Source organism: Ochotona curzoniae, unplaced genomic scaffold (assembly GCF_017591425.1).
Source record: "Ochotona curzoniae isolate NIBS_2020 unplaced genomic scaffold, NIBS_Ocur_1.0 scaffold_4683, whole genome shotgun sequence".
NCBI classification, from domain to species: domain Eukaryota; kingdom Metazoa; phylum Chordata; class Mammalia; order Lagomorpha; family Ochotonidae; genus Ochotona; species Ochotona curzoniae.
This window is the reverse complement of record NW_024467121.1, coordinates 8224130-8249225: the sequence shown is the minus strand read 5'-3', so window position 1 is coordinate 8249225 and position 25096 is coordinate 8224130. Positions and strand designations below refer to the sequence as shown.

At 48.8% G+C, this 25096-nt stretch overlaps 1 protein-coding gene across 1 annotated transcript in view; it reads left to right on the top strand.

Moving 5' to 3' along the window:
- CUNH1orf198 (chromosome unknown C1orf198 homolog) overlaps positions 1 to 24639 on the top strand; it is a 34821-nt gene extending 10182 nt beyond the window's left edge. Inside the window, exons 2-4 of the mRNA XM_040967931.1 lie at positions 2984 to 3034; positions 14836 to 15378; positions 19388 to 24639. Coding sequence (XP_040823865.1) covers positions 2984 to 3034; positions 14836 to 15378; positions 19388 to 19444 — 651 coding nt within the window. The 3' untranslated portion in view covers positions 19445 to 24639. The remainder of the gene's footprint in view (positions 1 to 2983; positions 3035 to 14835; positions 15379 to 19387) is intronic.
- The last annotated feature ends 457 nt before the right edge of the window (positions 24640 to 25096 follow it).

The window sequence follows — 25096 nt, the reverse complement described above, 5'->3', positions numbered from 1 at the left end:
GACCCCAGCTCTCACCCAGCTCCTGGCTAAAGCTCTGTGTCTCAGAGACTTGTGCCCAGTCATCTTCCAAAGCTAAAAGCTTTACCATTTTAATCTTTGCAGGTTTTAAAGGATCTCAAGTTGCATACTTAATATTTAAAGGACAGATTGTATCAGGTGACAGGTGTGTGTGTGTGTGTGTGTGTGTGTGTGTGTGTGTACCCTGCTCCAGCATGCCCTACCCTGGATTGACAGTCTTACTGCTGCCTCCTGCCTGCCCTGTCCCCTCCACACATGTCCTCTGTCCACCGAGGTGGCCCAGGGCAGTGGGCCCTGCCTAGGAGGAGCACATTCTCCAGTTAGCTTTCTCTTCCCTTTCCTCACAGGTCCTCATCTTGAGTAAATGCTATTTACAGTCTCCTTTAGCCTGCGTTATTTTTTCCCATCTGAAAACAAAGCCCTTCTTGTTTGAACTCAGAGCATGCCTACATCACAGAGGCGTAGGGATTTCCAGGTCATTTCACTTGACTGCCCCCATCCTCCACAGGCATGGAGGCGCGTGGACCCCAGGAGAACTCAGCAGCTTTCAGTATCTATGGGGAACGTGTGGTCACCGAGCCTCGGCAACTCCCGCTTCTCCACATGGCCACTTCCTTCTTGGGGGTGACCAAGTTTGTACCTTGGTGGTAACTTGGGTGGGTTTTAGCTGAAATTCCAAATGGGGAGATGGTGACCCCATTCCCTCTCTGGGTTCAGCAGCCCTGAGAGCTGGACACTATGCTGATGTTGCTTGTGTGGGGGATGGACATGGCACGTTAGTGATGGGGAACTTGGTGCTGTGCAGGAGGTAGTTGCCATGCCTGTGATTGAAGGCACTGAAATGCAGCTGTGCCCAGCTGTAGGAGTCTCCTCTCTGTACCCCAGGCCACCCCGCTTTTGCAGTTCTCCATGCTTATAGTGCCTTTGTTAGTGCTTCTGTGAACTGGTACACATATACAATGCTTAGTCCTTTTATATACACTTGGAATCAAGGCCCAAGTAGCTCCTCTCTGGCTCTGTGTCCCAGCAGATGCGAAGTATCGGGGCCATCAATGCACTAGTCCCTACTACAACAGTTCCCAGGGTGGCTGGGCACAGAGCTGGCCTGTACTCCTTGATCAAATGGCTATACCTCCTGGGGCCTGGAGGTCTGCATAGCCCAGGCTTTGTGCCACATGTACAGTGGGAAGAGTTGGGGTGAGTGTTGAGTAAATGGGAGGTTGGGGAGAAAAATCAGCCCTGGGGAAGAATCTGCTTTGTTTACAAATGGTGAGGTTGTGCTGGGTGTGGCTCCTGCACCTTCCAGGTGTTGAAGGCAGGGTGGCACTCAGAGGCCTTGTTCCAATGGGTTTGCAGTTGGTCCACAGTTGGTTGCACGTGGGGTGTGCTGGGGAGTAATCCCATAGCTCCTTCTTGACCCCTTATCCTGAAAACAGGTCTGCAGCTGCCCAGGCCCTGAAATACCTTCGTTATTAGAGTTCAAAGACTGTCCTTCCAGCCACCACTGGCTTTATTAAGCATCTGCTGTTGCAGTCTCTGACAGGCTCACACTGTAGACCCTGTGCATGGGTGAGACACCCCTCCTGCCCACAGAGCCATCCTGTGGACTCTGTGTTTGTTCCATCTCTGAAGCTAAGCTGGGGCATGAATGGGCTCTTTGAAAAACTAAAGGAAGAAGACCCAGAAGCACACTTGGTCTGCTCTGTGGAGGAGAGGTTCTGGGGTTGGTGTGGGGTCTGTATGGGCAGCCTGGTCCCCATTGTGGTGATGTTAAGAGGAGGGGCTCATGGGAACTTGTTACTGGTTCGTTGCCGATCCCCTCCCCACTTTCTGTCTGTGAGATGGTTCCTGACAGGTGGTCCTCCAGACCCAAACAAATGCTGCGGCCATATCCTTAAACTTCCAGAACTGTGAGCAACATCAAGCTTTATTCTTTAGAATGTATGCAGCCTCTGGTATTCCATGATGGTGAGGGAAGACAGATCAGTGCCCTGGGGTGTCAGACCACCTGACTCGGTGGGAGGACACAAAGCTTACCTTGCATTCTTTAGGAAAGGAGATACATCACCTCCTTTTATTAGAGGGAGGGGGAAGATATGGCTATAACAATAAAATATCAGTTTAAAATACTTCAAATAATAAAAATGTCCATTTACAATACTTTATTGCCATGTTCTGTCTGTGTCACCCACTGTGCTCCAGTTTTTGTTTCAGAAGATAGAATCCCTTGGAAGTGCTAAACACAGAAGAGATGTTTGCTAGTGTAGGAATCCAGCCAGGGAGAAGGGGAGCCCATGGAGAGCGGCCTTCCCCCAGGCATTTGTTCATGTGAGGTGGACTCAAGGCCAGATGCACAGTGGTTGTTGGGAAAGGATATCCTTTGCTGCCATGCTCTGCTTGGAGAGGGTAGGGAATGACTGCAGAGTTCTCATTATCATTAGCTGCTTACATTAAACTTGCATTTTCTTCAATGATTCCACTGATCCTTTCAGATCTTTCCAGGCATAGGGGGACCCCGGAGGAGGACTTAGAGGTGTTGGCATTGACCATCAGATTATAACCCAGCCTTCTTTTTTAAGGGTTACCCAGTTTAATGCTTACAATAGCCATGCCAGGGCAGAGGGATTCTCCTTTCATAGATGAGGAAACTGAGGCTGTAAAAGGCCATCATCTTCCTGTGACCACACGGCTGACCCCTGGTGGGGCTGGGACTTGAGCTCATTGATCAGACAGTATCCCAATTCTAGATGTGAGAGAGAGAGGTTGGCAGTGTTAGTGGGAGCTGAAGAAGCAACCAGCTGACATGGACAGCACTGTGTGCAGAGCTGCGCAGCCCGGACTGTCACAGCTGGGAGTTGGGTTCACTCCTGGGTTTTGGATTCCTTGTGGCCCTGGGTGGGTGGTTGTATGCGTGGGGGTATGTCTGGGTTTGGATTCTGGATTAATTCTTGAATTTTTATTTTAGGACATAACTTGGCAAGATGAGCACTCGGCCCCTTTCTCTTGGGAAACAAGGGTAAGTTGGGTTAAATTTAGGTTTATTTGACCTTTCAAAGAGAACTGAGCAGTGATATGTCCTTTGGCTGTTTACTGAACTTGGAAGGCAGTGGTCCCCACTGCCAGACTGTAGGTGACCTGCTCAAGGGGTTAGAAAACTGTTGTGTGTGCCTGTGTGTGTGTGGCAGAGGGAAGAGCTGGTGATGGAATTCAGAGGAACAATCAGTGCTGTCAGCCAGGGCTGGTGATACCCCACGATGCCCATGCACTGGCTTCCCACCCAACACCATCTCAGGGCCCTGTCTCTGCTCATGCCTCTGCCAGCTAGTGCCCAGCACCTTGGTGGGAGTGCCCCATAAGGGAAAGCTTTCAGCAAATGGAGACTGGTGTTTTTAGCCAGTTGACATAGACATGCATAGATTTATCTTATGTAGCCTGATTTGGGTCACTAAGCCTGATCTCTGAGTCATCTGGAGGGTTTTTTTTTTTAATTTTTTTGTTTGTTTAGTTTTAATGGCTTTTTTGGGTTACATTTTTATTTTAAATTTTTGAATTTTATGATACAATTTTGTAGAGACTGGGATTCCACAACCCCCAAAAATCTTACCCCCCGCCTGATTTTCCCCATGTTGCTACAATAGTATAGTCTTTCATAAGGAGTCATGATTCCATCAGTCTGTTATTGAAGTGTACCCCGACATTGCTGGTACAGACTGTGTCAGATGTACCAGCATCGCATTGGCTACACATTTCCAGCAGTTTCATTGGGAGTCCATCTTTGATTTGGAAGCAGAGATGCATATTGCATTATATCCCCACATCTGGATATGGTAGTCGTATTTTATGTGAAAGGCAGAATGACACACACAACACACACACCCAGAGGGAGACATATCCAGAGATCTTTCATCTGCTGGTTCATTCCCCGCTGGCTGTAGTGCCCAGGCTGGGCAAGACTGAAGACAGGAACCTGAAACTCTGTGTCTTTCATGTGAGTGGCAAGGCCCCACAGGTTTGGGCCATGTTCTGATGCTTTTCCAGGTGCATTGGCGGGGAGCTGGAGTAGGAAGTGAAACAGCCAGGATTGGAACTGCCCATTAGGATGTGAGCATCTCAGATGGCAGCCAACCTGATGTGCTCCAATGCCAGCCTCAGCTAAACATTTTTTTTTAATTACTGTTATTACCTTGTTATTACCTGAATACCTTAAGACTAACTAATTTTTAAAATACATATTTATATGTATACAGAGTTACACCAAGAGAAAGCAGTAGAGGAGAGACAAAAATCCTCCATCAATTAGTTCACTCCACAAATATCTGCAATGGGCAGGCTGATACAAGGCATCTGGAAGTCCATCTGAGTCTCTCATGTAGGTGACAGGGCCTCAAGTACTTGGACCATCTTCTGTTGATTTTCTGAGGCTATTAGCAGGCAGCTGGATCAGACGTGGAGCAGCCCAGACATGAGCGAGACACAGAACATGGGATGTTGATATAGCCAGGCTGATTTTACCTATGACACTAGCCTCCAAGTCTAATAGATTTTTTAAAAGATTTATTTATTTTTATTACAAAGTCAGATATACAGAGAGGAGGAGAGACAGAGAGGAAGATCTTCCGTCAGATGATTCACTCCCCAAGTGACTGCAACGGCTGGAGCTGAGCCGATCTGAAGCCAGGATCCAGGAACTTCTGGGTCTCCCATGCAGGTACAGGGTTCCAAGGCTTTGAGCCATCTTCTATTGCTTTCCCAGGCCACAAGCTGCATGGGAAGGGGAGGCTGCTGGGATTAGAACCAGCACCCATATGGGATCCCAGCACATTCAAGGCAAGGGCATTAGCTGCTAGGCCATTGTGCTGGGCCCCAAGTCTAATAGATTTTAATTTATTTTAATTATCACCCTAGATTCTTTTTTTTCTTTTTTTAAAGATTTATTTTATTTTTGTTGGAAAGGCAGCTATACAGAGAGGAGGAGAGACAAAGAGGAAGATCTTCCGTCCCATGATTCACTCCCCATGCTGTAGCTGAGCCAATCCGAAGCCAGGACCCTCTTCCGGGTCTCCCATGCGGGTGCAGGGTCCCAAAGCCTTGGGCCATCCTCGACTGCTTTCCCAGGCCACAGGCAGGGAGCTGGATAGGAAGCGGGGCTGCCGGGATTAGAACCGGCGCCCATATGGGATCCTGGGTGTGCAAGGCGAGGACCTTAACCACTGCACCATTGCGCTGGGCCCCACCCTAGATTCTTCAATAAATACAATCATAAGCAGCAAAATGACTAAAAAGCAAGTTTCTTCAATTCAAGGAAAAGAAACAAAAGACCAAAATTTTCTGAATTCTAACAGTGCTTAGTGTTGGAAGGTTCTCATAGTGAGTGTATGCTATAGAGAAACACAACTGTGTGCCTGTTCAGACTGGGGATCGTGTCAGGGACTGGTATTTTCACTTCTTTAAATGTAAATAAAAATTATTTATTTATCTATTTATTTGAAAGGCAGAGTTACAGAGAGCAAAGAGGCAGAGACAGGGAGAGATCTTCCACTCACTGGTTTATTCCCCATCTGGTCTCAATGGCTGGGACTAAGCCAGGCTAAAGCTAGGCATCTGGGACTTCATCTGGGTGAACCATATGGACGGCAGGGGCTCAAGCTGCCTTCCCAGGTGCATTTGTAGGGAGCTGGACCAGAAGTGGAGCTGCCTTGCCTAGCCCCTGCCCAATGTAATGAGATATCAATTTTGGGTCAACTAACTGCTACAATACTAGCTCCTGATCAGGAGTTTAAGTGCTGCAACTTAAAAAAAAAAAAAAGATTTTTTTTTTTAAGAACAAGTTTTATGGAACAGTGGGTTAAGCCACTGCCTGCAGTGCCAGCTGGTTTGAGTCTCAGCTGCTCTGCTTTTAGTCCAGTTCCCTACTAATGTGCCTAGGAGGTACTTGGACTTCTGCCATTCACCTGGAAGAACCAGATAGCGCTCCAGGTTTCTGTATGGCCCAGTCCTGACCACTGCAGCCATTTGGCAAATGAACAGCAGACAGAAAAGATTCCCTTTGCTGTCTGTGGCCATACCACCCTGAACGTGCCTGATCTCATCTGATCTTGGAAGCTAAGCAGGTTTGGGCTTGGTTAGTAGTTGGAAGGGAGTTTGCTGGGTCCTGAACATCTTAATTATAAAGTCACATATGTCTGTGTTGCTTGACTTATTTTTTATTTCTACTGCAGATTAGCTAATCACCTCCATCTGTGTGGGGTTGGGGGTGGGAATCAGGTAATGAAAATGGTTTGTTTGCAAGTCAGAGTCTCACTAGGGATCTGGGCATTGGTTGGAGTGGTGATCTGGGTTGGGGTAGGGTGGAGAGCAGGATGTTAGGAGCAGCCTGGAATTCCAGTATCCTGTGCATCCAATGACAGATCCATTGCAAAGCAAGTTGTGGGTCAACAAGAAGGACACCGTTGTATTAATACTGAGCTGGGGCCCTCATCGCTCCTCTCACATGGACTCCAAATGGGGAAGGGGTGGGAGGCTCTCCTATACAGATCAGGGATATCAGGCCCGTGAAATCATTTGGTCTGACCATGTCAAGGCAATTGTCCACGGGCCTCGAAATTCAGTAACTGCATAGGCAGGCTGATTTTTAAGTCGATTTTTTTTACGATCCCATAAATAACGTTATGAATTCCCAAGACACCCTTAACAGAAACAAGGTTCCACACCCATAGATGATATCCATGCTAGAGGTGATGTGCAACCCAGCAGTGATGGGCAGATGCGTACACTGCGTGTGGAACGAGCAGCTCTAATAGAGGAGTTGCAGAGCGCTTGTGGCTGTTGTCGCACCGAGATTCCATACCCTGGTGCTCTAGTCATCTCATCTCATTGTTAATCCTGGAGCACTTCCTTCCGTCTTAGTCCACCGTCCACTCGTTCTTTCTTCCTCTCTCCCTCCCTGCTTCTTTCCTGTTTCTTTTTTGCTCTCCTTTGTAATTATATCAGAACACCTGAAGCATAAACTCCATCATCTTCATTTTTTTATAACTTTTTTCCCCCAAAGATTTATTTATTTTTATTGGAAAGGAATATTTGCAGAGAGATGGAGAGACAGGGAGAAAGATTTCCATCTGTTGGTTCTCTCCCTAAGTGACTGCAATGGCCAGAGCTGAGCTGATCTGAAGCTTCTTCTGGGTCTTGTACATGGGTGCAGGGTTCCAAGGCTATTGCTTTCCCAGGCCGTAAACAGGGGACTGGAAGGGAAGTGGAGCAGCCAGGACATGAATCAGTGCCCATATGGGATCCCAGTGGATGCAATGCAAGGACTTTATCCACTAGGCTACTGCACTGGGCCCCCACCATCTTCATTTTTAAGTATGCAATTCTATTTACCCTGTTGTACAATCATTACCACTATCCATCTCCAGAACTCTTAAAATTATTCTTAAGTTGACAAATGATACTTGTAGCCATTATAGAAAGATAAAGACAAGCTCACCACTGAATCCTGCCCTCTCTTCATCCTGCACTCTCTGCTGGCATTCTGTACCCACAAAGCCTGTTCCTTCCTCCTCCCCCACCTTGGGCCCTTGATAACCATCACAGGAGGCATTCTGGGAAGGGAGGCCTGCCTGTCCTGGAGGACGAGGGGAGGTCACGCTTGTCAACTTTTCCAGTTGTCCATCAGAGTGGCAGGCAGGCTGTGGAGGAGGGTGCCCATGGGGACCTGATGGTGCATTCCTCTCTCATGCTGCCGATGCTTCGAGAGGAAAAAACCACAGCACTTGGAATGCTCCAGACAAGGGGGCAGGGTGTGGGGAGGATTCTTTTCATTCCCTGGGCATCTGGGTTAGAGAAGGGGGAGGCTGACCACTGAGGCAGGTCATGTCCTGGCCCTGGCCAGTGAACTCTTGGGACCCTCAACTCCGCCACTGCTTCCCTCCCTCACATGCCACTGGCTTGCTTCTCTCCCTGCCACTTCCTCTGGTCCTTCCCTTGATGTCCAGCTGCCTTTTTTTTTTTTTGAATATTAAACAGGCTGCGTTGAGAGTCTGTGTGATTCGTTGGGGATCTCTGAGTGCAACAGAAATCCTGCCCAGGGTTAGGAAGCCTTCTCACACCAGCGTTCAGAGGGGACCTAGGTGTCTGCGAGCCCCAGTACCTTCTCTCTGCTGGGTGCTGTTCCAGCTGAGCCCTCTCACTTCTGGCAGGCAGGTGTCCTTGTCCCTGCCACCAGGCTCAGGGACCCAGAGAATGATCAAGGTGAAGAGAGTGGCGCTCATTCCTCCTGTGACCTGCCCAGGTCAGCTGTTCGCGTGGGCACAGGAGGGCCAGCCTGCTAGGATGCTGCTGGCCACAGAGGGCCCCCCTGCTTCCACACCACGGCTTTGTGCTTAGCTGCCCCGCTTCCTGGCAGGCCCAGGTGATCTGTGAGTATGGTCCCCCACACACCTCATCTTGTCCCAGTATAGTTCCTGTACCCAGCTGCTGCTCACTTTGGCCCCCATCTCTGCCTCTCCAACTGCTCTCCCTCCCACCCTCCGTGTCCTCACTGTCTTCTTGGAGCCAAGCCCTGTGGCTCCCTGCTCTAGACCTTTCCCAGCTCTTCTGTGTGGGTTACCATGCTATCCCCTTAGCCTGGGCCCTCTGAGCCCTATCTGAGCTTGTCTCTCCTACAGCCCCTCGCTGCCCTCCCAAGTGCTCTGTTCTGCCCAGCCTCCCTTGGGGGCTGTGGTCTTTCCTCCATCTGGGAAGGCCTTGCTTGTCCTCCAAACCCAGCACCAAACCCATTGCTTTGCAATTGTCACAACACAGCAGTGGCCAAATGGCTCACTGTGTGCTTGGATCTGTGCTGGACTCCTTTGGCATAAGCTTCAGAACAGCCTGCTTTACAGATGAGGAAACTGAAGCCTAAAGTGAAAGGTGTGAACCAGCCTAAGCCCAAGGCTGTTCTCCTAACCTTGTCATAGCTTCTAGAATTGTCCTTCCCCCGTGCTGATCTTCGGAAGTGTTGCGTAGGCAGTGTTTCCTGAGGGTAGAGACTGCTGTTCGCCTCAAACTTCCTTTTTAATTTTATTTGAGAGGCAGATACACACACACACAGTCTTTTACTGGCTGGTTCACTCCCCAAATGTCTACAACAGCTGGGACTGGGCCAGGCAGAAGCCAGGAGCCCAGGACTCAATCCTAGGAATGTAAGGACCCTCACAACCTCTTGAGCCATCATCTGCTGCCTCCCAGGGTGTGCTTGCAGGAAGCTGAATCAGAAATGGAGGCGCCAGAACTTTAACCAGGCACTCTGATTTGGAATGTTGGCATCACACATGGTGACTTAAGTGCCACACCAGACACTCTTCTCTTGTCTCTAAGTTTGAAGGCACAAAAACCTACAATGCATCATCACTCCCTGCTTTTGGGGGCTCAGCAGGGTTCCCATGAAGGTTGCAAGAGGGGAATTTTGCTTGCGCATATCTACTACCCGATTCCTTTAAATCCCTGTTGGATTTGGCTTAGCAAACATACAGGGATGTATTGTGTTACCCTTGAGCCATGGCAGCAGCCCCAGATTCAGGGTAGGGCAGCCCACCAGATATCGTCCTACCTGCCCTCCTCATGCTGTCTTGTGCCTGCCAGGTTACAGTGCTGCCACTCATGAGATTCTGAAAGTGTTTAGCCCTTTCCTTTCTTCCTCCTCTCCCCAGATGTGTCACGGTCAGTGAATTTATTGGGATTTGCTCCAGTCAACTATAATATTTTCTGACAAGGCTTCTGTAGCCTTTGTCTCAACAATTTAGATCTGCCAGATGCTGCCAAGCCAAACAGTTAGTCTTGGCGGCATGCATGCCCCCTTACTGAAATATTACACATTCCACTGCAATGAGTAGGGTGTAAAAATAGAGACCGGCCTCCGATGTGCTTTCGCTGTTTTTAGAACGGACATGGCCAGCTGAGCCCCGATTTCTCACATGGGTGCCTGCTGTCTGGCTTGCCTGGATGCAGTCCTCTAGGCAGCTCCTCCCTGGGCTCTTTTGCACATCGGGGACATTGATAGAGGGAGAGGGGACTTCCTTATTTACTCCCCTGTCCCTTACCCCTCACTACCTGGAGCCAGTACTGATGACTTGACCTAGTGGACTCCAGGTCTTTGTCACCTGCAGCACCTGATGCTCAACCCAGCTTGGCATGGCTCCATGCGGTGGCAGAGGGCCAACATGGCCTTCTTCCCCAAGAGCCCAGCTCTTTTTTTCAACACCTGAGAAAATGGACTTTTTGCTGGAAATAAGAAAATTTGCACCCACAACTCCATTCCTTTCACCTTCCACCCAGTGCCTGAAACCCAAGGAAGCTGCTGGCCAGCCGGGGCCATTATCTTTTCTAATTAAATGGCGATAGTAATCCTGCTTACCTCTTTGGACTGTTAAGCAGATTAAAGGAGCAAATGTGTTTAAAGGCTCTAGCACAGTACCTGGAATACAGTGAACTCTCTGCAAACTGAAGCTACTTTGTGTTGCTGAGCCATGCAAGGTTGGGGGTCAGGATAATTCCACGTCTGTCCTTGCAAGTAAGGGGACACCTGCAGCTTTCCTGGGGACCCACTCCCCTGACTCTAATTCCTCCCATGTCTCACCCTGTTGTCCTGGGGCATGGACATGGTTTCCATTCCTCCTTGCCAGGACCTGCAGGCTATGTATGGATTTGCAACAGCAGAGCTGACCTGGATACCTGGTACCAGGGCCTTAGGTCTGAGCAGCAGTGTTCCTACAGTTTTGGGGGACTGTGCTATTGTCCTATCATGTGGATTCCCACAGGACCTCATGGTTCTGGAATGGTCAGGGGCTCTGCCCTCCTCACTTTCGATGGTGCCTCAGAGGGTATGTGGCTCCAGTGGTTGTGAGAGAAATTCAAGGAAGGGGCTAGATCTGTGAGCAGGAGAGGCTTTCCTACCTTGTGGAATCCACCCACTGGCAGGGAATACTTCCTGAATTGAAGCCTGTATAGTCCCTGGGACAGGGCAGCTAGCCAGGTGTGCAGCCTGGGGAAAGGTGGCTGGCACTGACCACACAAGACCGAGGAGGGGACAGGTGCGTTGGCTGAAGCACAACATTCCAGGTGGAGGGGTACTTCCCTGCCTGGCTGTCCTCCAGGGAGGAGTGCAAGCTGCCAGTCCTCTTCAGAGCCAGGTCTGGAGTGGGGACAGGCATGGTGTCAAAGATTGCCATGAGGCATCCCAGAGCGGGGGGAGGAGAGCAGTGCTGTGAGGTGGGGCAGGCAGGTGCAGCCCTTCTGGAGTGAGTCAGCTCTGTACAGGTGTGTCTGGGGATGGAGGAGGCTCTGCAGGTGAGGGTAGAGCAGTGAAGAAAAGATGGTTGTGCTCGTGTGGACTCGGAGGCAGACTGGGGAGGAAGAACTGCCAGGGTTTAGGGACAGATGGGCTGGTCCAGGGCAGAATGGGATGGCTGGTGGGAGATCTGCCATGTCTTGCAGAGGAGCAGGTGGAGGCAAGCAGGTGCCTGTGGGTTTGGCTTGGCAGGTGGGAGAGCTTTGAGCATCTTGATCAGCATTTAGGGAGAAGCTGGACAGTGCCTCATGGGTGGGCAGCCAAGTCCCCAAGCAGGAGAGAGGCAGAGTGGCCAAGAGTGTGGACACCTAAAGACATACAGTGCTAGAACTTTCTTTAGGTTGATCCCAGGGGCTATCGTGGAAGGTGCTGCTTCCATAGGACCCCCATGATTGCACTGCTTTGAAGATGAGTTCAGAGGCCTCTTTTGCTTTGTCCTGGTGCTACATGTCCTGGGTAGGATGAAATGCTGGGGGAGAGGGGATGCTGCTATCCTGGAGGAATGGGGCGTTGCCCCAATCCCTGACTCCTGCTTGGTCCTGCTGGAGCCCATTTTTGTCATGATTCTGGAGTTCTTAGAGCTGAGTGGAGTTAGATTTGGACAGGAAAGGAAGTGCTTTCTCTCCCCTTCTCCTTTACCCCATTCCAGTCTGTGTAAAAGCCTGGTTGATATAGCCCTTCCCTCTGTGGAGACCCAGCAGCCGGCACAGTGAGCCGAAGGACAGGAAGTCCAGGTCATGCAACATGACATTTGCAAAGTGAAGAAGATAGGAAGCAATACATAGAAGCAAATATAGTTGAGCCTCTTTCAGTTCTTGCATTTCCCCTCTTCACCCTGGAGGCCCCCCAAGCCAGATAACCAGCCCTGCCTGCCAGCACTGTCCTGCATGCTGAGCAGGTACCTCTGGCCCAGGAAGCAGTTCTGTTGGTAGTTTCACTTGCTTGACTCCTTTCTACCAGGGCCCCCAGAGCAGCCTGGGAATGGCTTCCCTTCCCAGCATCCCTGGTTCAATCTCTTACTGCCTTCCACGTAGACAGGATGTGCAGTCAGAGGCTTCTAAGCCAAGATCCCCCATGAAAGAAACTGCTGATTCTAAAAAAGCCTGGGGTTTGACAAAGCACATGGCATTGAGCGCCTGCCTTACACTACAATTTCCACATCAAAGGCAGCTCTGTCCTCTGAGTCCTAGGCAAGCTTCCAAACTATCTTTAGTGATTTGCTTGTTTAAGGGAACCGTCATCTCTGTGCCCACAGTCTTCCTGTGTTCTGTTGTGGGATTTGGAAGTATGCAGAGTATTCAGAAGGCTTCCCTCTGATAGTCTTTGAAGCATCAGATTCGATCGTGAATAAAGTTTGCAGAAAACACATATTAGGTAAAGTTATGCATGAATTGCAAAAAACAGTTTTTACGTAAGAATAAACCTATCTTTTAGCTGTGCTGTGTGCAAGCCCCTCCCCAACTGTTCCCATGGGTATTGTGCCTGGTACTGGTGTGTGGGCCTCCTGCTGCAGTGATGCTCTGAGATAACTTCTAATCATTTGATCTGAGTTGAGATCCCAGCTGTGCAATCCCGTAATGGACTGGTGAGTGACCTAGGGCTGTGTACTTCGTCTTTCCAGCCCTCCCTGTTCTCATTTGTAGAATGAAAAGAGTAAAAATAACCACAGGCTCAAGGCACCAGGCGCCCTCAGTCGTCTGCACTTGTTCTTCATCACAGCAGCTGGCACAAGTAGAGCTTTGATGTTCATGTCTTGGATTTTGTCTCCGATGATGCTCAGCTTCAAGGCAGCCTGCGTTTGTGCTTTTTGAGTTCCTCGTGGCCTCGACTTCCTCTGGGCCTGGAGGGCCATGAGAAGCTAGGCTTGGAGGAAAAGTCTCAGAGGACACTGTGCACAGGACCTATAGTATTTATAGGAAAAGCGACATTCTTATCCTTACTCTAAACAACATGGCCCCATTCATTGGTGAGAGTCCTGGGAGAATGCCGTTTGTTTATTAAAAAACCTAAAGAATTGAATGGACCATTTATTAAGTGAAGAAATGTGTATTAAAGTAATAAATGTTTGTGTCTCATGTATTAGATAACACAGATTGCTTTAACTGTTTATACTTGGTGATTGTGAATGCTTCTCTCATGTATGGAGCAGGTGGCATGTAAAATGGATTTAGCCTCCACAAAATAGATTTATGAGTGTATATTCAAAAACATTAGAGGATGGTTCAAACCTCTTGTTGTTTAACACTGCATTTGCAGACATCTATGAAGATGTTAATCCAGTGGGGGAGATGTTCATGACAACCTCAACCATAACAGTGTGGATTATGATAGCGAGTGGGTGATGGGTCAGCTACTCATTGAAAGAGTGAAAATAATGGGCACGAAGTCCATGTGGCAACATGATGATGGGGCTGATTAAATGAGAAAGCAGAACACTGGATTATGTACCTAAAATAGGACTACAATCTTGTAAAATACCTGTGTGATAAAGGTTACACAAAAGCTTCCTTAATGCCAGTGCTATTGGGAAGAGGGAAGGGACATATTTGATTCTTGCCACTGCTTCTCAAATTTTCTATAATGTAGGTTTTTAAATTATTATTGTTATTCTTTGAAAGTTAGAGAGATCTTCCTTCTGTTGATTCCCTCCCCAAATGACTACAACAGCTGGAGCTAAACCAAGCTGAAGGCAGAATTCAGGAGCTTCTTCCAGGTCTCCCACATGGCTGCTGGGACTTAAGCACTTGAGTAATTTTCTATTGTACGTTAGCAGGGAGCTGAGTTAGAAGAGGAGACATCATTATTGCAGATGGCAGCTTCATTCGCTGTACACACAACACTGACCCCTATAGTGTGGTTTTGTGGCTTTATTTAATATTGAAATTAACCAGGGGCTTTGGGTTGAGGGAGTAGAATTGATGGGGAAGAAGTCATTCTCAGGATTGATGACAGAAATGATTTTGAGAATGTGCTGCTCGCTCTGTCGAACTCAGAAGACAAGGCTGTTATGTGTATTGTTGCCTCAAGAGGTGGTTTAGTTTCTAGGTAAGGATTTGTTTGCTAGACTGGCTCAACAGGATCATCTGCAGGGCACTAGCGGGTTGAGGGCTGTGCCAGGCACTGGACCCTTCCTCATCTGCTCTGCTATGGCACTGTGAATCTCACCTTATCCTGTTCCCAATGAGGGGTGTCACCTGTTGGGTGTCACCTGTTGGAACCCCTAGGAGGGATCCATAACAACATTGGTGGACACAGTTGGGTGTGCCACTTGCCAAGCTAAGAGCCCTCACCCCTAGGGCATTGGCATCTAAGCTGCTGATGCCACACGTTGCAGAGATGTGCTAAGTTTGCCATTTGCCACTCGGAGGCAGCTAGATGGCTCTGTGGCATTCCAGAGCACATGTGTACATCTGCCAGAGCAGGTGCACCTGTTTCTGCCAGAATCTAAGGGCTGCTTTCTCTTTCTCTCCTTCCCCCATCCCATCCTGCTGCAGAGTCAGATGGAGTTCAGCATCTCCTCCTTGAACATCCAGGAGCCCGGCACCAGCACGGCCACCAGTGAAACGAGGTCACTGTGCAAAGCCTCCCAGGGCTCTCAGGCCTTCAAGGCTTCCCAGGGCAGCAGGTCTTCCAGCCTGGATGCTCTGGGTCCTGGCCGCAAGGAGGAAGAGGCGTCCTTCTGGAAGATCAACGCTGAGCGGTCCCGGGGCGAGGGGCCAGAGGCTGAGTTTCAGTCGCTGACCCCCAGCCAGATCAAGTCCATGGAAAAAGGAGAGAAGGTCTTGCCCGTCAGTTACCGGCAGGAGCCCAGCCAGAAGGACAGGGAGGCCAAAGCAGAGAGGCCCAGCACTGTCCGCCAGGAGCAGCGTGTGCTTCCCCTCGCTGAGTCGGAGAGACCCCTGCCAGCCCAGGCTCCCTCTGCCGGCACGTTGCCCGAGGGCAAGCCTTCAGAGGCTGACCGGAAGCTGCCCTCTCCAACCACGGCCAGGCTCGATGACTTGGAGGATGCCTTGTTCTTGGAACCCAAGCCTGCACAGGTGGGTGGGCCGCACTAGGGCTGCTTCCATCAAGGGGCCCTGTGCAAGGCTTCTCTACAGGTGCCCTACTTCTTATAGCTGGGAGAAGAGATTCTTGGTGTCAGGGGACAGGGTTGTTTGTGGCTCTGCTGTAGATGCAAATATCATGGGGGAGGAGAGCACAGGCGAGCTCGCAAGGTGGGTCCCCCATCCCAAGCTGGGGACATCTGTCCATGTATAAGGCCCAAGAGCTCATTTGGTCTAGGCCCTGCCAAGGCAGCTACAGAAGAGAACTGGGAACCATACATCCACAAGCTGGCTCCTTTTCCTGTTAACAATTTTGTGTGGCCTGTGAATGAGGTTATAAATATTTCAAATGGCACCTGGCAGAGCAATCATTCTCCATTCTTAATCTGGAAGGTTGGGGTGCCTGTGCAGCCTGGTGAAGAAGACAGGTACCCACAGACATCACTAGGGTGTGATGGAGTGGAAGGGGGCGGGGTGGGGATGTGTTGGGTACAGCTTGCTTTCAGGCAGGCTGAGCTTAGATGTACAGGGATACAACAAGGAAGACACAGCAGCCTCACCAGGCAAGGTGAGTGGGACCCGGAGAAGGTGTGAGGGAACTGTCAACCAGGGCACTTTCAAGTGTCTTCCTGTTTCTTGGTGGCCACAGTGACCACTGTCTCCATCAGTCTGCGTTGCTTAAGAAATTGAGTCAGCAAAGAAAGGATAAAGTATTTGCTTATGACTTTAAATGGTACTGACATTACACAAAAATGAGAAAGAGGTTGCTATTTAGGCATTGTTTTAATGGAGACAAAATAATACAATAATACAAAATAATACATGTAACTGTTCATGCATCGGGGGAGGGTGTCGGCCAGGCTCCTCCTTTCTGGGGAAGCACTGTGTGGCTGGGACAGTGTCAGCGCCTGAGAGCCTCTCTGGAATATTCGGAGGCTTGCTGAGTCCTGCACAGCTGGGGTGAGGTCAGGACGGTCCCTGGGTCAGGCGGTGATGAGAGGGCTGTCTTCCTCCAGTTGTCTAATTGGTGCTTGTGCAGCCTGCAGGCTGAGCGAGTGCCGGAGGAGCTGCTCTGTGACCAGGGCCTTCTCATCAGGAGCCGACCGTGCAGACAGCGGCCCCTCCGTAGGGTTGAGTCTGGATGTTGAGCAAATGGGAGCAACAAGGTGGATGGGGCACTGGTGCAGGCCCTGGATCTCCTTCCTTAGTGTGCACCTTGCTGGGCTCCTGCCACCTGGATGGGCAAGCCTGGATGTGGTTTCTTCTGTGTCACTGTCATCCAGCATCCATTGGCCCTGGGGCCTGCTCAGCTGTCCTGTGGTCCCCCCACCCTCTTTTTTAACATTAGAACAATTTTTTTTTGCTTTGGTAAAATACAGATAGCATGCCATTTACTGTCTTAATCATCTGTGAATTAAATGGACATCGTTACGTTCACTCAGTGCTGTGCAGGCAGCACCACCAGCTGTCTATAGAACTTTCATCTTACAAAACTGAAGCTCTGAACCCATGAAACACGAGCTTCCCATTGCTCATCCTTGCCCCACCTCTGCTTTCTGTGTGTGAATCCGATGACAGTAGGTACCCCAGGAAAGTGTGGTCAGCACATCAGTCCTTATGTGACTAGTGTGTTTCACTTGGCCTGGTGTCTTCAAGGGTCATCCATGTAGTAGCAGGTGTCAGAATTTTCTTTTAAGCAGCTGGGATATGAACCGGTGTCCATATAAAATCCCAGCACATGCAAGGCGAGGACTTTAGCCATTAGGCTACTGTGCTGGACCCCCTGTGTTGACATATTTTATTTATTTTTAAAAAAGATTGATTTATTTTCATTGGAAAGTCAGATTTACAGAGAGGAGAGACAGAGAGAAAGATCTTCCATCCTCTGGCTCACTCTCCAAGGGCCACAATGGCTGTAGCTGCGCTGATCTGAAGCCAGGAGCTTCTTCAAGGTCTCCAATGAGGGTACAGGGTCCCAGGGCTTTGGGCAATACTCTACTGCTTCTCCAGGCCACAAACAGGGAGCTGGATGGGAAGCGGGGCCTCTGGGACATGAACCGGCACCCATGTGGGATCCTGGCTTGGGCAAGGTAAGGACTTTAGCCACTAGGCTATTGTGTTGGGCCCCAGGTGTTGACATTCTTTAAAAAGATTTATTTTATTTATTTGAGAGGCAGAGTTAGCAGGGAACTGAATCTAAAGTAAAACAGCTGGGACTCAAATCAATTCCCACATGGGCTGCTGGCATTGCAGGTGGTAGCTGAACGTGCTACATCGTAGCGCAGGCCCTGGTTTTGACATTTTTGAGGCTTTCCCATCTTGTCGTCCACAGTGGCTACAACATGCTGCATTTGCACCAACAATGCACAAGGGTTGCACTTTCTTACAGCCCGCACCAGTGTCTGTTATTTCCTGTTTTGTTGATAGTAACCATCCTAATAGCTATGAGGTGGTATTTCCCTGTGATTTTATTGGTATTTCCCTGATCAGTAGTGACACTGAGCATCTTTTAATATACTTGTCTGTCATCTGTATAATCTCTTTGGAGAAATATCTGTTGAATTCCCTTGCCTGTTTTTTATCTTTTTTTTTTTTTTTTTAATTTGAAAGGCACAGAGATAGAGGGTGATCTCCTGGGCTTTGGCTCACTGCCGCAGCAGCGGGGGACAGAGCCAAAGCCGGGGCTGGGAGCTCTGTCTGTGTCTCCCTTATGGGTGGCAGGGATCCCACTGCTTGCACTTCTCACCTGCTGCCCTCCAGGGTGCGCATGAGCAAGGAAGCTGAGCAGAAGCGGAGCAAGGGGTCAAACCCAGACATCCCCAGGATGGGATGCAGGCATTCCAGCAGCATCTCAGCCTCTGTGCCCAATGCCAGCTTCTGCCCATTTGATAACCAGTTGGCTTGTTATTTTCTTACTATGACTCTGGGTGTCTCCTGGAGGTGGTGCCTCGTGTCTTCATGCCTCCCTTTGCAGATGACTGCACCCTGTTGTCCTCCTGTGTAGAGAGGCCTAGAGATTCTGGCACCTTCTATCTTATGCCTGCTCCACATCAGCGGTCCAGCCTTCCTCTGTGGTGACCCACTTGTGAAGCCAGCCCACTCAGCCCTACCTGCTCCCTGCCTCTGATACCCTGCCCATCTCATCGCTGTGTGTCCTTTATCTTCCTGCTATCTGCTCCTTCCCACAGACAGGTTACTCTCTCCTCGTCTCTGCTGGTGTTCTTTCCCCAGGACTCTGCACCTGGGCCTTCCTCTGAAGGATGTATTTACATAAAAGGGGTGTTATTCAGTCTCAGCTCTGAAGAGAACTAGAAAAAGGTTGGGTGGGAGAGCGAGCAGCAGGAGACAGCACCCGAGAGGCACTTGGAGGAACAGACATCCAAGAGTCGAGGGCAGAGTGAAATACAAATACAGCTAAGCAATTGCAAGGAAACCTTGGCTCCTGTTTCCCATGTTTTGCTTCACTCTGCACTGGTCTGTCTTTGCAGCAAAGCTTTGTGGGTAAGTCACATGGTCTGTTGCACGGCTGCCTCTCCCCGCGCCGTCACCTTTCACATGGCCACTCCCTCAACTCTGCAGGTTTTTCTGTTTTGTGTTGTTGTGTCTCTCTTGTTCATGTTTGCTCTCACATTAGAGAGAATGTCTTTACGTTTTTTTCTTATTTGATGATGAACACACTGAAGCTGGTCTGTCATTGCACAGTAGAAGGTATAGAAACATAAGATGTGGTATTCTTTTCTCTGTAACTGGGTCTGTGAGCAGCTCACACTCATGCCTAGGGTCCAGAGGGTTTGTGGTGGCAGCCGGCAGGGTCACTTCTGTGGGATTTTATTTGATTTTCTAGTTCCAAGTGCTAAGGTAAATTGAGGTCAGGGAGACTGCAAGGCAGAAGCAGAGTCTTTCATTTGGGTCATTTTAAATGAGATGCTGTTTTTAGATTATGCATCACTGGAAAAAAAAAAAAAAGCAACCTACTCATGCCTTCCTTCTGTCCCTTCTACAGGTCAGCTCCAGCAATGTCATCTTGAAGACGGGATTTGATTTTCTGGACAATTGGTAAACTGTGGTCAACCAAAAAATGCAGCCAAGCACCCCAAAACATTTTCCAAAGCGGCGTGATGGTGGAGGAGGGCCGGGGCAGCATTTCTCTGCGTGCTTTCTCTCAGCTTCTCTACACTTTTTCCTTAATTATTGGAAAGTGGGCAACATTGCCAGATTTTTTTTTCCCTTCTTAAATTTTTGTTTTTGGTGAAGCCAGATATATGTGCTATTTTCAATGATTTAATAACAGAAATTTTACATTTGGAATTTTTAAAAAATGGTCAAGAATGCAATTCAGTCTCCACGGGGGAGAATCTTCTCAGACGTGTGACCGTGTAACTGGGATTGCACAAGTGATCTCCACCTCCTCCTCTATTCGTCTCTCCTCCCATGCCCACCCCTTCTGGGATGGGGTTCCTTGGGATGGTGACAACAATGGCTTCGGTCACACTGATGTTGGCTTTCACCCAGTCCTCAGAGCTGTCCGGGGCCACTGCCACTGAAGCTACGCTCCTCACGTCTTGTGCCATGCTTCCCCTCATGTAGTTTTGGGAGTGAGACTGGGCAGGTGACTGCTGTCTTTAAGCTGTCCTGATGCTGAACTCAATGTCTTGGTCCTTGTTCAGAGAAGAGTTGCATGTTTTGAAGTTTTGTTCTTAACTTTTCTAGTATCTAGACTTAGTGGCACATTTTCTTGGTCTTATTTGGCCGATTTGGAAGCTCTCATTGCTAAGGTGACCTGTTGATGGTTCCCTGTATTGGATGCCTGAGTTGTCAGGGCCTTGTTGGAGGGCAGGGCTGTTCCAAACAGTCACATGAGAACCTCCCAGTGTCAGATGGAGAGGGAGCAGGCAGTGAATGTCATTCATCCCCAGGACTGACCAGGTTATATCATCATGGACCCTCCCCAACCTTGACTGGGAAGGAAGTGGAAGAATGGATTTTCTGGATACCCCAGCAGCAGTCCTTGGAGCTCTTCACTGCAGCCGGGTTCCCCTGACGGGCTGTCCTTGAGGGAAGCAGTTGCTCTTGCTACTGGCCTGCTGGAGAAATATGGCTGTCACCTAGAGTAGCTGCTGCCCTTGCCTGGTGCCCTGGATCCCTGTGGTCCCTGAGTTGCAGCAGGTGCCCAAGCAGAACCACAAACCTCGTCCTATGTGGTCTACACATTTGCCATCACTGTGTCTGCCTCACCTGAAGCCTTAATCCTTTATCCCAGTCAGCCATGCCGGTGAGCACTTGGTCTCAACACCAAAGTGTCTCTCTCTCTCTCTCTTTTTTTAAATGCCTATTTCATAACACCTTTTGAAATAATTTCCAGAATATTTTATATAGCTCAAAGGTAATACACATGGCAACTCTACCCTGATTCCTGGGAAATTCCTGCCAAATTACGGCTAAGCCAACATGGAATTTGGTTTCTGCCAATTGCTCTATGTTCCCAGGCATGCTCTGGTCCCTGAAGTCTTGCAATTTCCCTACCTCCTTCAGTGAGGTGCTTTCTGTACTGTTTAAGTTGATGCATGCCAGGGGAAAAGCCTTCCGGAGGGGGCGCGGGGGATGTGAGGGGAAGGGGCTGAGAGATCCCAGCTGGACTGCCTTAGCAGGATACCAGCTCTCCCAGGGCACAGAGCCTCAGAGTGGAGGCACCTGCCTCTACTTGGTACCTCCCTGATTGCAGGCTGTGTCAGAATTAGTGTAGCAGGTGCATGTGAGTCGGTGTTCATCTGTACTGGTATAGTAGGGAAGAAAGATCTGGAAATAACTAATTGGGGTGATCTGTCTTCTTGGGAGGCCATTTTGCTTCATGCCCATTGGCTTGTAAAGCCCAGCATTCCCTTCAAGTTTTCCTCAAGTTGAAGGGTGAGGGACTGTGGAAAGCTGCAGCTTTACGGATCACCATCTGAGATTCCGCCCCAACATGGTATTTGGTTAATTCTCCTAATAACATTTCTCCAGAGATGAAATACGCGTTAAAAGCCAAAGCAGAAGGTCTTGGGGGAGTCCTCCAGTCATGTGGTCTTGCTGTGCTTCCAGAAGGAAGGAATTCTTTGAGGACTGGCGTCCAGTCCAGCCCAGCCCGTCCAGCCTGGTAGACTCTCCTGACCCCCCAAGGCAATGCTGCTGCCAAGGTGGGTTTGTCCTGCATAAGGAGTGTCATCCCTGCGATTCCCACATCTCCCCCCTTCCCCCCCCCATCCCCCTTAGCCTCCAGTCCCATGCTGGACTCTTGGATGCCAGGAGTTTGTATGGTTTTTTTAAATGCATACTTTTCAGCAGCTGCCTGTGTGCAATTTGGGCTCCTCATCCACCCTGACTCTCCACACCCGGGGCTCAGTTCAAGGACTCACTGTTCTGCTCTGTACGATTGTTTTATAAAAGCTCCCCCAGGAAGGCAGAGAAGCCAGGCTCAGCCTCACCTGGGAGTTGCTTCCCAGGCCCCCTGGCCTTGGGGAGCCCTCCCTGTGGTAAGGAGCAGGAGCCTCTCGCCACATGTGGACATTCGGTGGCCTCCCTTTCTTTGATACACATTTTCAGAAAAATGATAAATTCTTACTGACAACTTGTAACTTGTTCATATTTTATACTAATAGCCTTTAATAAAGCCATTTGAAAAATGCTAGCTGTTGTCTGTCTGTGGCCCCTGCTGGAGTCAAGAGGCCTAAAAGATTATTGCAGTTGGGCACGCTGGGAAAAGGCTACATGCTGATTAATGCCAGGCTGCGCCTACTTCAGGAAGCCCATGTGTAGGCTTGATCCAGTCATCTTCACAGGCTGGTGGGAGGTGATGGCCAATGCATGCACTTCCCAAGCAGATGGGCCGGCTGTGTCCAGTTCTCAGGTGAAGTGGAAGCTACGACAAGGCTTTCCAAAGACAACTAATCATGTTGGGTGGCTGCACCTCTGCGAAGCAAGTGCTGTCCCCATGAAAGCTGTCACTTTGGGTCTGGTGAAAGCTGGTTGTATTTAGTTAGCCATTTTGCTGGAAGGAAAATCATACTTTGCTTTCAGTCCTGGTTCATTCATTAATGGGCAGCTGGTAAATAAGCCACCATAGTTAAGACGACTTCTTGTTAACTTACAGGTCTAAAGTGTTTACAATGATGTTTGTAGGTGTCACGTGTCGGATGATTGAATCTGTATGTTAACAAAGGAGGATTTGGTGGTAATCCACAGTGTAGTATTAGCACCTCAAACACAAAGTGCTTCTAAGTGAGAGAGAGCCATCAACAGAGAGACTGAATCCACCTGGTATATGCAGCTGTTTGTGGCCAGGGAGGAAAAATGTTGGACCTGTAGTACAATAAGGCTCTGTGTTGGGGGAGGGGAGATTCATGGGTTCCACCAAGAATTTCACTGATCTCATCCCAGGCTCTTGTGCTTTGATGCTGAGCAGTTTTCCTGAGAGAAAATCAACGATTCAGATGCAAGCAGAAAACAAGGAAGAAATCCAGGATAAGAGACCAGCATTAAGAGTAGGATATTTGTTAGCTGGAGTTGGCATAAAACCCTGCAGACTGGGTGGCCTGTCTCCTTACAGATGCCGTTTTCTCTGTCATCGCTTGTGCTCCGGGGCAAAGAGAGCCTGTTTATAAACCTTGAAAATGTAGGCCATGCTAAAGCTGATGGCATACACTGACTAGAGCTAATGAGCTCTTCGACTCAAGGGCAAAGGTCAAGAACTTGAGTATTCTTGTAAATAAATAAATAAAAAAGTCAGCAACCCCAAAAAGAAATTGACAGAAGTAATCTACGACTGTTGAAAATATGAACAAGTGCCAGAGAAAAATATCAGAGAGCTAAATGATGCTAAATGTTGTCAAAAATAGGATAAAACTAAATCTTGACTGGGGGGATTTTGCTTCCTCACAAGGAGTGGTATTGATCAGTGTCTGGGAACATTTGCAATTGTTAAAACTGAGGAGGAGGAGGAAGTGCTAGTCCTCTGTTTTAGAGGGACTAAAGGTGCTGCTATGAATAGCTTGCATGCACAGATTTGATCTCCACAAGCAAGAATTCTCCATCCACCCTGTGCACAGGACAAAATTTGAGAAGCCTGTTCAGCTAGTGTTTCCTGAGGAACATGGTACTGTTTTGCAAAATTAAGTACATGTATGTCCTGTGACTCTGCCGTTTCCTTCTAGAATATATTCCCCAAAGAAACTGTCACACAGGTTGTGCAGGACTGTTTGTTGCAGTTGTTTGTGGGAGTTAGAGGCAAGCGGGGTGCCGATCGTTGGGAGGAGGGCTACAAATGTGGGCCCTACAGCATGAAGCGGTGTATAGCGATAAAGTCAGGAGCTGGAGATAAACATGGCAGGAAAGAAAGACAGCTGAACGATCTTGAAGGGAGCCGTGATGGTCACATGCGATTAGGTTCCTGCTTATAAAGAAGTGTGTTCTGCCCTATAACCTAGGTCTGTGACTCAGCTTTTCCAACTGGAATCTCACTGGTTTAACTGGCGTGTTAGATGAGTCTTTGGCTTTCATTTTGGTTGCAATATTCTGACACTGTAGTTATCTGTCAGCCTATGTCTGTGTAGCCTACTGGATTCATCCAGGCAGGTACAGCACCTGAACTGCTGAGAGAGTGAGGGTAGGAATTAGTGTCATCTGATGTCATGTTCCTCAGGGGGATACAAGTCACACTGTGTGAGATGGGGGAGGGTATGATTTCATCCATGGGCCAATGCTTTCCCACAACAGCCTTCAGGGGACCCCAACAAATGCTTCGTCGCACAGCAAAGTCAGACCATGCTATGTGTGCAGATCTCTGAAGCTTATTTTTGTTTTTGAACCATGGAAAATGTGGAAAACATGATTGATTGCTTTTACACAATACCAACATTTTCGAAGCATTTGCTTCCAGGTCTTTTATTATGAAAATAGCCAGGCTCAAATGGAAAGCCTGCATCACAGTGATGGTTCAGATTGGAAAGGAGACCCAAATGCCAGTCTGGAAACCGCAAGGGCTCTGGCAGTTCCTATATTTGCCATGAGCTCTCTTTCCCTCCCTTACTGCCTGATCCTGCTCTGCTTTCCCTTAGTCATGCCAACATCTATCCCCAGGATTGCAAGATTATGTTTTGTTGTTGTGGTGGTGGTGCTCTGAACTGGAAATGCATTCATGTGAATGGCAGACATAGTTTCCAAGCTTACATTCCGGTAAGTGGGGAAGGTACTCTATATTGTGGCCACCTCTTTTATAGTTGAGAATTCTTGGGGGAAAATGAGGTTTATGTTGTTCCCTTGATAGAGCAATTGTGACTAGATGTGACTCATTTTACTATTGAGCAGACTATGAGTGAGGGAATTTTCTGGACTATGTTGCAGAATGAATGATCCTAAGAACAGCAAGAAAAGTCTCTTGGAGCTGAGGAGGATGAGTTTGAGGAGGAAAGGGTGTTTGGAAGAAGGAGGGAATTGTGCTGAGAAATAGCTCCAGAAATATGGGTTATTTTCTCCTTGAGTGTGTTGGAGGTAACTTCTAGACTACAGCACAGAATGAGGATCAGCCCAGACAGAACAAGGCAGCCTTGTTGATCTGAAAATGCACGAGTTTGGAGCCAAGGAACCAAAAGAACTAAAATTGTCAGGGCAGAGTTCCAAAAAGGATGATTTTCAGCAACCTGAATAGGGATTGCACTAGTCTTTGGCGAGAGAACATTCT